Source organism: Rattus norvegicus, chromosome Y (assembly GCF_036323735.1).
Source record: "Rattus norvegicus strain BN/NHsdMcwi chromosome Y, GRCr8, whole genome shotgun sequence".
NCBI lineage: Eukaryota > Metazoa > Chordata > Mammalia > Rodentia > Muridae > Rattus > Rattus norvegicus.
Genome location: NC_086040.1, coordinates 53,497,936 through 53,511,379, shown reverse-complemented (window position 1 = coordinate 53,511,379; position 13,444 = coordinate 53,497,936). Strand labels below are relative to the sequence as shown.

The 13,444-nt window shown below is 41.6% G+C and overlaps 1 protein-coding gene across 2 annotated transcripts; it reads right to left on the bottom strand.

The window, feature by feature from the left end:
• Positions 1–390: 390 nt before the first annotated feature.
• LOC134484320 (Y-linked testis-specific protein 1-like) lies at positions 391–2,600 on the bottom strand. 2 transcript variants are annotated; one of them, XM_063280628.1, is made up of 2 exons: positions 2,455–2,600; positions 391–1,416 (listed from the first exon to the last, which is right to left on the bottom strand). In XM_063280628.1, the coding sequence occupies exon 2, from the start codon at positions 1,337–1,339 to the stop codon at positions 545–547; it is 795 nt and encodes a 264-aa protein (XP_063136698.1). In that variant the 5' UTR covers positions 1,340–1,416; positions 2,455–2,600; the 3' UTR covers positions 391–544. The 2 variants fall into 2 exon arrangements, with proteins under 2 accessions (XP_063136698.1, XP_063136699.1); XM_063280629.1 differs by having other exon boundaries at positions 391–1,371; positions 2,455–2,594.
• Between the last annotated feature and the right edge of the window lie 10,844 nt (positions 2,601–13,444).

Sequence of the window (13,444 nt, the reverse complement as noted above, 5' to 3'; positions counted from 1 at the left end):
ACAAAACCTGATCTTCTCTGATTCTGAGTCTGCTTGGATCAGTTTATTGGGTTTCCACTTGAGTTCCAAGACCACCTCCCTGTTACCTGCCGCTCTTTCCCCAACTGTCTGTTTCTCCCTCAAACTTCACCACAGAGAGTCTATCTATTTCTGGGCCCTCTCCACTGCTTCCTAAACATCCATCTTTTTTTTCCTGTGCCATCCCTTCTCCTCTAAGCCTCATCTCCAGTTCTTTTCTCTCCCTAAATACCAGAACAGCTCAGTCCTGCTTGTTTTAGCCTATGTGACATTAGACTTACTGTTACAGCCTTGACCTTTCCGGCTTCCCCTCCATGTTCCATCCACCAAAGCCCGTCTCCTCCACCAAAGTGTTCACAAACAACACGTCACATCTCACATTTTAATTTTTACAGCAAAAACAAATTCCACTGGAAAAGATACTGGGGTTGTCAGATACTGGGTATCTGAAACAAAGAAAAACAAACATTTTCCCCCAATCCTATAAATTACCCATCCAGGTCCCCCACACTTTGTGAATTTCACCTTAATGGATCTTTTCCACCAGATTATAGACGTAGATGTGGACGTCACCATCAAACTTAATGAAGTACACGGAAGGCTTGGCTAGAACTTGGTAAATGACTTTGCCTATCTTTTTGGACCCGTCACTTCTGGTGTACTGCACGCATTGACCTGTTAAGATGTTGCTGTCAACTTCTGACTTCACCTCTGCTGGAGGAGTTTCTGGAATGATACGGAGGTTACCTTCTGCGTAATCATCCAGTAGCTTGTAGATGTATAGAACTGGATCTTTTTCGTACGTGATGTAACACGAGTCCTTCATGATCGGCACCTGGGCTAGGACCACCCCCCTCCAGATGTCCTTAGAGCCATTTTTGCCCTCAAATTTATGCTCCACAGCTCGGCCAACCATGGCACTTGCGAGATGGGCATCTTTCACTTGAGGAAAAACTACTTTGTGAGGCAAGACCTTAAGGTTTAAAATCCTCTCATCGCTTTGAAGTTCAAGTGCATAGACACAGTCAATTCCGTCATACTTGACCAGATAGAGAGAGGGATTTGTTGGCAGTTGATCTAAAACAATGGCCTTCCATTGAGTGATGGTATCATCACCTTCCTTCCATCCATGAGAAATTCTGCAGCCCACAATGTTCCCCAGGGCCTGGGGAGAAGGCCTACTCCTCCTCCGCTTTTGGAAGGATGCTGTGCTCATCCTCCTCAGAGACATCCTCTTCTTCATGGCTGTAGACCAAGTGTGGTAGGCCACGGCACTCCTCGTCCACTGTCTTGTGGCTATCGTTCTGTGTTCAGGCTTCATACTTGCCCATGGTCTGGGTTTGAAGCGCTCCCCTGCTTAAACCAGACACAATGCTGTTGCCTCTGTCATATGAGTGCCTGCAAGAACAATGGGGCTGGGGTGGGGAGGGCACTGGACCAACGCTCTTGTCTAAGAGAACTTTGGAGCAGGTGAAGAAGGTGATGGTAAACAGGTTTGAGCATCTGAATCTAATTCTGTCATAATCAGAAGTTCATAGGAGGGCTGGGCAATGGTGGAGCACACCTTTAATACCAGGACTCAAGAGGCAGAGGGAGGCAGACCTCTGTGAGATCAAGGCCAGCCTGGTCTACAGAGTTAGTTCCAGGATAGCCAAAGCTACCCACAGAAAAACCCTGTTTCAAAAACCAAAATCTAAAGTTCAAAGGGAAATGAACAAATAGTTCTCTACAGCTCAGAAAAACATATTCAGACTTTGCCTCTGCTGAGGAACCTCTCCTTCAATGGCTAGGTCAGTGTGGGATTAAGTATCCCTGTCCCCCACTTTAAGCAAGGAAACAATAGGATAACAAAGGAGAAAGGATAACAAAGGATCCAGAAGTGTGGCCACACCCCTCTTCTACCCTCTAACTGTGAGCTATGTGGCAACATCCACAAGTATCTGCCCAGAGACACAGCACACCAGTCCACTGACTTTCTGTATTGTGCATCCATACCTAGCCCCCCCCCCAGGTTTATTCCACGAAGCTGTTGCATCTTCGACCGCAACAAGAGTCTTTTGTCTAGGCAACAACAGCCATTTATAAATAATGTCACCAGGGATTGGGATTTAGATCAGTGGTAGAGCACTTGTCTAGCAAGGACAAGGCACTGGGTTCAGTCCTCATCTCCGAAAAAAAGAAAAAAGAAAAAACATCAAAAACGAAATATTATCTCCTAAAATGCACAGGCACAGAGAGGCGCTTTGGCATTTTAGTAGAATTATGAATTAGATATTGTTAGCAAAGGATAATAAACTCTGGAGACTGACTAGCCTAGACCATCTGCCTATCTCTCAAACGAGGAAGACGTTAGAACATAAAGTTACTCGCTGTATGAGGGAAAACTATTAGCTCTCTGTGCTACAGGGTCCCAGTTATCTTCATAAACGTATTTACCGAAAGAAAATGTCCTAGTTGTCCAGATTCTGTCTTCTGAAACCGGTCAGTAACTAAAAGCCTGTGGAACAATTGTGGGGTTCAGGAGATGAACTGGCTTTCACACACCACTTCGAAACTAGTGAACCCACCTTCAAGGAGTCAAGCGCCCCCAAGTGGAAGAGATGTGCAACCTCAGCCCAGTGCTCTGTGACATCATCCAGGCTCTGCTTATGTCATAGAAGCCCTCTCAGGCCAGTTCCTTCCCTAGTAACGCTTAGAAACTTCCAGCATCTAGGTTTTAGCTTCTCATGTAGCCTCCTGGAGACCCAAAATAAAGTCTCCACCCAAATATTCTGATGAATCGAGTCACAATCTGCCCAAATAGCTCTTTTCATGCATTTTTTTCTGAAAAATTCTTTGGTTTCTGAGTCACCAACATCCTTGGTGGTTATTTTCCCAGCTCCTATCTTTCCTTTGGTTATCTTTAAGCCATTCTCTGTATCAGAAATATAGCTAGCCACTCTCTCTCCGAGGCAGCCCACTGTAGAGTACACCAAAATAAGCTTTTTCAAAACCCACAATTAGAGGAGAGCCATTTTTATTCAAACAAAGCTGAAATTTGCCAGGATTAAATATCTTGTATTGAAGTCAATGGCAATCATGAATTATGGATTCTTTGCAAAGAGCGAGAAAATATTAGCTCCTGGACCCTCCTCCAAAGTCGGGATAAACTGATGACAAACCCGATATCCACCAGTCATATTTTAAATGTTTTTAAAATTTACCAGCACTTCTGGTTACAAGGAATTTATTAGATAAATGCAGCAAAACAGGATGAAATAGATGAGGTAATTTTATTTTTGAAATATGGGTAGACAGAATACTGGGTGCAGGTAAGTATGGAATTTACCTGTAAATTACAGGGCACTTTAATTGTTTGTGTCACATATTTCTTCAGATCTTCCAAAGGATTCTTTTCAGAACCCTCCACTGTCCCCACTACACTCTGACCATCCCTTCCCTCTTCCCAATAATTCCCTTCCACTTTAACATTATAATTTTTTTAAATATACTTAGAGATTAACAACTTATGGCAGCTTTTTAAAATCTCTCCACTTTTCTAAGTGCACTGTCTTCTTTTTCTCTCTTCTATCTTAGTGTTAAGCACATATTCCACCACACTTTGAGTTTTACTCTTTCTCTGCTCTTATTACTTCTCTGCCATTATGTGCCTGTTGGTCCACTATGTGGCTGACCTCAATGTGGGGTTAACTCAAATACATGATTTTTCCCTCTTTTCACCCCTTCAACTTCCTTCTCTAGGCACCTGCTGAGATTTAAAGCCTTGGGAATTTTTTTAAGTCTGGAAAGCACACAAACACACAAACACACACATACATACACACAGAAAAACACACACATGCACACACAAACACACACACAAACATAAACATATACACACTCAAACAAACACAGAGACAGAGAGAGACAGAGACAGAGAGTCACAGAGAGAGACAAAGAGCCCATGAGAAAACATGTAATCTTTCTATGAACAATAAACAGAGACAATTTTCAAAAAAGTGAAGAACAAGTAGGCAACTAGAAGAATAATCTCATCATAGCCATCAACTTGAGGAGGAAAGATATTGTCTCACTCTAGGCTTCTAGGTACCAGTCTGTTACTGAGAGAAGTTGGGGCAGGAACACAGGCAGGACTCTAGAGGCAACAAAGGAAGCAGAGACAACTTAGAAATGCTGAGTACTGGATTGCTATCCATGACCTATTCAGCTTTCTCTCCTTCTTATACAATCCAGGGCTATCTTCATAGGGGATGACACTACCCATAGTGGGCTAGACACTTCCACATCAACCATCAAAAAAAAATTCCTTGCAGATGTGGCCAAAGGCCAATCTGATGGAGTCAATTCTTCAGCTGAGGATCCTTCTTCCCAGGTTGAGTCAAACTGACAATAGTAACTAACCAGGACCCCTGCACATCCATTCTGATTGCCACACTGTGTGCAATAGACAAGCCATTAGAATAACCTTAGCTGTTGATCACTGGATTAATGGACTAAATGTGATATACATTGATGTGATTTAAATCTATGTGTAAGAGCAAAGGGTTTTGTTCTCAGAAAAATGGAAGGAACTGTAAAATACAATATGTTAAGTAAAACAAGCCAGACTCAAACAAACGATTGGGAAATTTAGATTTTAGTAAGAGATATTAAGTGAAAGGGGGGATTTAAGAAGAGGAAGGGGAGCAGCAGGGTGTGTGTGTGTGTGTGTGTGTGTGTGTGTGTGTGTATGTGTGTGTGTGTGTATGTGTGTGTGTGTGTGTGTGTGTGTGTGTGCAGGTAGAAATTGAGGTGAGTTGTGAAGATGAAGATGGCTAATGTACAGTATAAACAAGTACAAGGAGTCACAAGCAAGCCCACTAACTTGTACATTTAAAGCACATTGATATAAGAGAACTGAGTCTAAAAAAATATTTTGATTAAATTGGGGGTTTATACTTTAGAGATACCGTAAAGTTCATTCATTTTTTCCTTCCCACAGGTGGCTCTTGCTGTTTCAAGCTTGATAATGGTGACAGGATATGGCAATGAGCTTTGGTGTCTGTACCTCAATAATCACCCGGAATTCAGGTCATTCAGTGAGGCTACCATGGGAAAGGAGATAGTTAGAGACCTTACGGGTACACGACGTGGGAAGAATAATGCCCACCCCCACTATAGTTATCCACATATTCACTCTCATCTCTGGTTTGAATGTGTTCACTCAAAAATAATTTTCTGAAGATTAATCCCCATTGGGAATGTAGTTTTGAAGAATTGATTAGGTCAAGAGGGGTGCAACCTACAAATAAAGATCCATTAATGATGCTATTGTGGAAAAAGTTTAAATCATGAAAGGGAGTATGGCTCCCTCTCTTGTCATCCTAGCCCATTGGATCCCTTCTGTCGTGACAACATCCCACAAGAACTTCTTCCTCTGCTGATGGTCTCTTCATATTGGATTTACAGGCTTCTGAATCAGAATCATACAGATTCTGGGGTATTATAGACTAGCCAATCGGTGCCATTCTGTTTGTCCATACAAGCGTGAACATGCCTCAGAATTGGGAGCAGTGGGTCATATGCAAATCAAAGCTTGCAGAGAGGACTAGGTTGTTAGTGCTGACTGAAGACAAGATGGGTTCAGGGTTAGCATGTGTGCTCTTTGTGAAAGGAACAGCACAGAGTGTAGATTGGAAAGGTGCAGCTTGGGAGGCACTCAGACATCTACTGTTGGCCTTGTGGGGACAAGGAGCCATTAGGTAAGGGGGAAAATCGCTAGAGATAGTTTCAGCCACTGCTTTTGGCTCACAGAACCCATTTTAGAATCCTCATCTTCGAGGATGTAAAAGAAAACTGCCTGGAGTCAGCAGATACATCAGTAGCCATCAAGAATGTGTCCACTATTACAGAGGGACTCAGAAAAAGACTGATCTTGGAAGATCCTTTGCCTTCAAGAGATGGAGACTTCTCCCCGGCAACACTGGGTAACCCATCTATGACGGTAAGGGCATCCCACTAAGTCCAGATCAGTGGTTCTTAACCTTGGATTGAGACCCCCATTGGGAGCTCAAATGGCCATTGCACAGGAGTCACATATCAAATATCCTGTATATCAGACATTTACATTACAATTCATAACTATAACAAAATTATAGTTATGAAGTACCAATGAAATAATTTTACAGTTGGTGGAGCTGTATATAAAGGTTAGTTTAGGAAGGTTGAGAACCACTCTTCCTGAACCTTCTAAAATATGCCTGTTGTTACGGACTGGAGTATAATCCCTTTTATTCAATCAGACAAATAGAGAAAAACCAAAACACCTCCAAAAGGTTATGAAGGATAAACAGCCACAGTACCCACAGTGTCAGGATTGATGGCATCTTAGAAAAATGATGTCAAAATGGAAATCACATCACACCATGATGATCCCCCTAAATGAAAAGCAGAGGAGAAAAACTAGTTCCCTGGTGGTGGCACCAAGAGAAAACCATTGTCAGAATGGTCAGCAAGGATTTTAAAGCCAGGATTCAAGCATCGTTAATGAAAAACTTCCAAAACAAAATATACACATAATCTTGCTGATGTAATAGAAGAAACAAGAGAAAATTGAATAGGAACTCACTGAATTAAAACAAACAGTAAGAGTAGGAATTAAAGACATGTCTTGGCAAGATGAACAATGAAGTGTAGTTTAGAGCAGGCAGAAGGGGCTGGGGAGATGGCTCACTGCTTAGGAAAAGTGGTTGCTCTTGCAGAGGACCAGGGTTCAGAGGATCTGATGGACTCTATGGTCAAAACTCATACATACACACACACACACACACACACACACACACACACACACACACACACACACAGCCCATAGATATAAATTTAAAAAAAATAAAGAAAGAAGGACCCAGGTATCCTCCTTTAATCCCATCACTCAGAAGCAATTGATCTCTATGAGTTCAATGCCTATCTGGTTTATACAGTGAGTTTCAGGACAGTCTTACCTACATAATGAAACCCAGTGTCAAAATAAAACAGAAAAGAGTGTTATATTTATTTCTGATAATGTAGGCAACAGAGAAACTATTTCTACAGAGAAATAACGTATTGTTGAGAGAATCAGTGGGCTGGAAGGAGACCCGAATTCTTTTTGTCACTACTCCATCACAGCCTCAGCAGGAAGCAAGAATGGGTACAGCTAAAAAGGAAGCAGGGCGATTATGAGTAAAGCTGTGGACACGGATCAGCCCATCAGGAAAAGAAGCAGGCAGAAACCCAGCTAGGATGAAATGGCTTCACCAGCCAAAGTCTCTGACTGACAGTCTCTAATAGCACCAGGATGTTCTTTTCCTTCAAGTACCCCTGGACTTTTCAGACACTCAGAAACCACATAACAAAGTGTGGCAAATGCCTAAGAAACATGTCTTGTGGGACATATTTGTTTATACAGGTTTCATGTAGCCCAGGCTAGCCTCAAACACACTATGCACCCAAGGATGATTTTGAACTCCTGGTTCTCATCCTGGTAAAGGGACTATTGGCATGTACCACCACACCAGGCTTATGAGGTACTGTAGGTGGAGCCCAGATCTGTGTGAGAGCCAGTTGAGCACTCTGTCCACTGAGCTGCATCTCCAGCCCCTTGTGATGTGTTCTGCTACTACAACAAACCTAAAATAAAAGTCTTCAATGAGAGACCACAGTTGTCTCCCAGTCCAGAAACATTAAATTACACATTCACAAGTAATACATATATCAAGACATAATGAAACTATGTAACAGTAAGAAAAAAAGAAGAAGATAGGAAACATACTATCAAAATGTGTGAGACATAACTATGAAGGTGCTAAGAGGAAATTTATTTACAACACTAATTCTTAGATTAGAAACAAAGACCAGCAACCAAAATTTTAATCTACACTAGAAAAAAAGAAAATAATTAATTCAATGAAAAAAATAATTGTTAAAATGAACAACAAAACACTAAAAATAAGAAATTAACAAAAAAAAAGCCAATGAAACACAATTAGTTTTCTTTTTTTAAAGCAAAGAATGGTATTTTGTCGTCTCAACTAGACCTAGGTAGAAAAATATAAGGCCCATTCTGTTTGGCGATTAAAATAACAAAAAAAGAAATTGCCGTGTTTTTGAGTTTATGCAGAACCTGATACAACAGACAAAAATTTTAAAAAAAAATCATCGTTTAAACCCTTTTTAATGACAGTGTTTATTCTCAACCTGTCTCTCCTATAATCAGTTTAATATCAGACAAGATTTCCAGGGTTACCATATGGAGATATGCAGTGTTGAAATGGAAGCACAGCATTGTATTCCCAAAAAAAGACTCTGGTTGGGAACATCATTGTTTTTATCACAAGGAAACTAGCACAAGATCCAAGCCCAGTCTCCCCAGTCATTGTCCCATCTTAGAGCCATTTCTTCAGACAGCACTTCAGCTGTGTCATATTTTTCTGAAAATATCGAAACAGACTTGTTTGCTGCACTGTTTGGTTTGCGTGCTGCTTGGGAGATCCCGGACCATCAGACATGACAAAGGTTCTCCCTCACACCCCCAAACTACAGCACTGGTATCAGTGTAGAGGAAATAAGAGAGACAGAAACAAAAAGGGAAAAAAAACTGGTGTTCTTTGGAGAAGAGTGATGTAAGTAGGCCAAGCTGACCTTGAACTTTCTATGTAGGCCAGGTTGGCCTTGGACTTACTATGTAGCGCATGCTAGCCATGGACTTACTCTGTAGCCCAGGATGGCCTTGGATTTACGATGTAGCCCAGGCTGTCTTTGGACTTACTATGTAGCCCAGGCTGGATTTGAACTTGTGATCTTCTCGAGTATGGAGAATATAGGTATGCACTACCACACTCAGCTTTGTATCTGTTATTATAAGTGACTCAGCTGTGGCCCCTCATTTGCCAGCCGCCCTCAACAACAACAACAGCATCCACAATCACCTACTAGAATAATCCCATCCTTTAACTCATCTGTTAAGGTAAGACTTTACTGAACAGAGAGTTAGCAAGGTCCTCCTCCTTATTAGAACACATTTGTTTGGAGGAATTTTAGTGATTGTTTGAGTGAGCCAGTTATACCTTAACCTGGTACTGATATTATGACCAAGACAAAAAAAATAAGAAGAAAACAAAAGTAAAGGAGATGGGTCCAACACCGGGACTTGAACCTTAGCAGTTGAGGAGATGGCTCAGAGGTCTCAGGTAAATGATGGGTAGGCTTTGTGGCCCAGACACAATCACAGTCCAGGAAGGTAGAGAACGGGCAAACCCCCAGAGCAAGATAGCTGTCAAGACTAATCATAATGGTGAACTCTGGGTTTGACTGATAAATGCTGCTTCAATGAATAAGGTAGAAGAGAAAATGGATTAGTCCCTACATTATACACTCCATGTGCATGTATGTACACACAAACACACACACACACGCACACACACACACACACACACACACACACACGAACAAAACAAAAAACCTTGGACTTAAGGCATTGCCTCTACTGCAGTAGCACATAGTAGGAGGTGGGGATCTAAATAAGTGTTCCTTTCCACCCCCACAAAGACCAACATACTTATGAGTCCTCTGCCCTGTATCTGTACAATCTGATGAGGACTCCCAGATGTTTAGTTTGGTTTCCTGTCTCTCTAACTTATTCTGGTGTTCTGTTTCTGGAATCCTGAGCTGGGGCTTGGCTGAATTGATCCTTACTCCCAGTCTTGCATCCAAGAAAACTTTCAGCTGCCATGTACTGATACTTGGAATGTCCTGCCAATGTAACCTGACTTGGATTTTTCACGAGGCCATACCATGCATCCAGAGAAAGTGTGGCTGGCTAACTCTGCCAGTTAGTAGCTTAGAGTATTGGGAAATTGGTTCGACGTTTAAACCTCACTTCCCTAATGTGTACATGAGTAGGCGAACAATTCCAGTTCCTCAGTTCTCCATTAGGAGTTAGGAAAACACATCAAAACGATTAGTGCCAATGTGTTTTATGAATGATAAGCAGTATTATTTATATGATTTGTAATATTGAAAATTATTGTACCTGGAATGTAATGCTTTTAATTATCTTTGCACAGATAAGAGGAAAGCATCTAGGATACAGAAATGCTTCCTTTTTTGCTTTATTTCCAAGAAGCATTTCGTTCTGCTCCAATTATTTTTTTTAAACTTACTTTCCACTCCATCTCAAGTTAGGTGATTAGGTTAGAACAGGGTTTGGTGAGAGGGATTATAAAACGTAGTGTTACAGACTATATCTACAAGATCAACTGTTGAGCTCAAATGGAGGCACCGTCCATGGATAAGCCATGCTCCCCCTGAAGCTATTGATTTCTTTTTTTTTCTTTTATTTTCATTGATATCTTGTGATGGCTAGTCTTGGAAGAAAGAACCTCAGTTGAGGAGCTTCCTCCATCAGATTGGTCTTGACTATTTCTAGGTGGCATTTCCTTGACTGTTAACTGATGTTGGAGGGCCTGGTCTACTGTGGGCAGCACCGCCCTATGCAGGTGTGTCTGCACTCTGTAAAGGTAGTTGAATGTGAGCTTAGAAGCAAGCCACTGAGAAGTCTCTGTAGTTTATGTTTCACAATCCTGTCTTGGTTTTCCTTGATGATGGGCTGGAACAGATAAGATAAAATAAAGTTTTCTCTTCCCAAGCTGGCTTTGGTGAGTGTATTTATCAGAGCCACAGAAAACCAAAATTAAGCAAAAATCACAGTGCCAGATGTGGGATGTCTTCCTGAAACTTGCGGACCAGCGAATTCCCAAAAGCCCTCACTACTTTACAGGTTGTTTCCATTGTTCTTCGTAGCCCTCCAGAACTTGATGGTAAGACACTATTGCTGAGGACACTGACTCCTTTTGGTCACAGGTCACAGAAGAGTCAATATGAAGTTGAGGTGGAAGCATCCTCTGTAATGGCTAGCCTTCCTGGTTCAAGAAAGTGCTATGTAGGCTTCCAGTGGAGAAAATCATCTACAAACTTATTCAGGGGTGAACCATTCAAGCTAAAATGTCAGGCAAGATTTGCCCCTAATGTGTTAGTGGCATCGCAGTCATGGGAGTAACCAGTGGCTTTCCAATTGGATACAAGGCATTTTCCACACGATGGAATACACACCAGGTTCTGTAAATTGGTCAAGAACCCATGGTTAGGGTGATATAGGCCCTATGAAATAACCTAATGGTAAATTCATTGTCAAACTTCCTTCCAAACATCCATATATGTATCTATAGATTAGTGCTGCACTCAGCTCTCATCAGAGAAGACGCCTCTGACTACCATGGGCAGCAACGTACTGCTGGACAAAGTGCTGGGAATCAGTAGTGTTGAACTGTTCAGGTCGAAATAGGACAGCTAAGTCTTTTCCTCCACAGCTGAGAGAACATCATGAAAGAGTGGGTAGAAGGATATATAGAAGAACCAGAAGATGAGGAAGTGGACAGCAAAAGGATATCTTTGAGATAGAACCTAGTCATTGAACTCTTAAACTGATGGCGGCTGTGGTCATGGGCAAAAGACTGGGCCCCTCAACACTTTATTACAGATGGTAGAGGCCATAAAGAACCTCCGCTCCCTTGGCAACCAACATTTATTGGAGGAGGGGTTCTATCCTGCAAGCTTAGATTTTTCAAGACCTACGTTAATAAGAGTTCTTAAACCCTTTAACCTTCCTCTAGCCCGCCATCCACCAGAGGTAGTGGAAAGGAAAGGATAATAGGGCAAACAAAGGACGATGTGGACCTGCTTAGAAATAGTTCTCTGGGGCAATTTCAATCTTCATCATCAGGATATCAGTTCAGTTGACATGAATCAGCAGAGGTAGGTCGATCTACTTGCAAACACCATTCATGAATCACCAAGGATAGTTCAACCCTGAAGAAATTGCTGAGCTCTTCCAATTGGCCTGGGTTCCAGGAGGCAACAAGAAGCCACCGCAATGTCACCACAAGAAGTTCTCTGGTGCTTTTCTCTCTACAAATTCATGAAAAACAATGGTCAGTGAAGAAGGAAAAGTGAACCAATGCCACAGCATGGTCAATGAAGACCAGAGTCATCAAAGTCCTTTGAGCATCAGCGAAGAGTAGCAAGGCAAGCCAATGCCACGGTGTTACCCACTGTTGTCCAGGATTATATTCGTACCCTTTCTAAACATCACATGCCCTTTTCCCGGGCAGCTACCAGAAACACCATGTGTTTTTTCTCAGCAAAATATCCTCTCCTAAGACAGTTTCCAGATCAATATACATGACACAGTTGAGTCTCCAAAGAAACCTGAAAATTTTGCTTCACTACCTTCTTCATTCCTATACCCATAGATAAGTTGTTCTGTCAAATTCCTCCGTAATCATGTAATTAATTAAACTTAGGGATTACACGCAGAAAGTAGACATGAAATAGGAGGGGGGACTTATTCACAATATAGGTGTCAATTGGAGAGGGAATGGTGTGATAGAAGGGGTTGACCAAGGCGTTTACGGAGGAGGAGGATGGAGGAAGCAAGGGAGAACTGAAGGACGGGATGGGAGAATGAGGGAGGGGATTGAGGGAGGGGAGTTGGGAAGGGAAATACAGAAATGAAATGACTAAACTCATTATATAAGTATATGAAAATTTTAAACAAAAACATCAAAATCGTCTTTAAAAAAATTAAAGTTTCTCTTTATAGAGGGTCAATCATTACAACTTAGGGGTTATTTTGTTGGATCAGTTTTGTCTTAAGGCTTTTTTTTCTTCTGAGCAAATTTTCAGATGTGAAGTTTTAGTTCGAGTCAGTGCCGTCCAGTGTTCTGTGTAACTCAAAAACCAAGTCAATAAACACTTTGTATTTATTGTCAAAATCCCAGTGAGTTCTCTCCAGTAATTTTCCTTTTATCACACTCCACCCAAAGCCCTCTCAAAATGGTGGCTGAATTAAGTACTTGCCACTGAATGGGACACAAGTTCAAACCAGTGGAAGTGGGAAAAAGCAACTAAAAGCAAACAAAGTAAAACACAGAAAAACAAACAGGAATGGCATCTGGAATTCCATTTTATGGTTTTGGAGAGTCTACTACACTGAACAAAATGAAATAGTAGAGTCTGAGGTGGTGTTTAACTTAGTGAAGAAAGGCAGACATAGCTGCAAAGGGGGAGGGAGGCAGGTGTAGGCTGTCAGGGCAGTTCCTCTCTTGAAGATGTAAGTAAACACCAAAGCTGAGAATGAAGAGAACCTCCTAAGGTAAACGGCTATGACAAAATTTATGAATACAAGAGCATTTGTATTACCCTGACTGAACATTAACTCAAATAAATCACACAGCACTTCTAGTATGCCTCTTTAAACACATCAAGTGGTGCTGTGTTTGGGGGGTTGTATGAACAATGATTGTATGTGACTGGAGATGTGTCTTGGTAGTTGAGAACCGTTACTGCTCTT

Excerpts from the sequence above, each read along its gene's own strand:
- LOC134484320 (XM_063280628.1), bottom strand. The coding sequence starts at position 1,339 with ATGAAGCCTGAACACAGAACGATAGCCACAAGACAGTGGACGAGGAGT.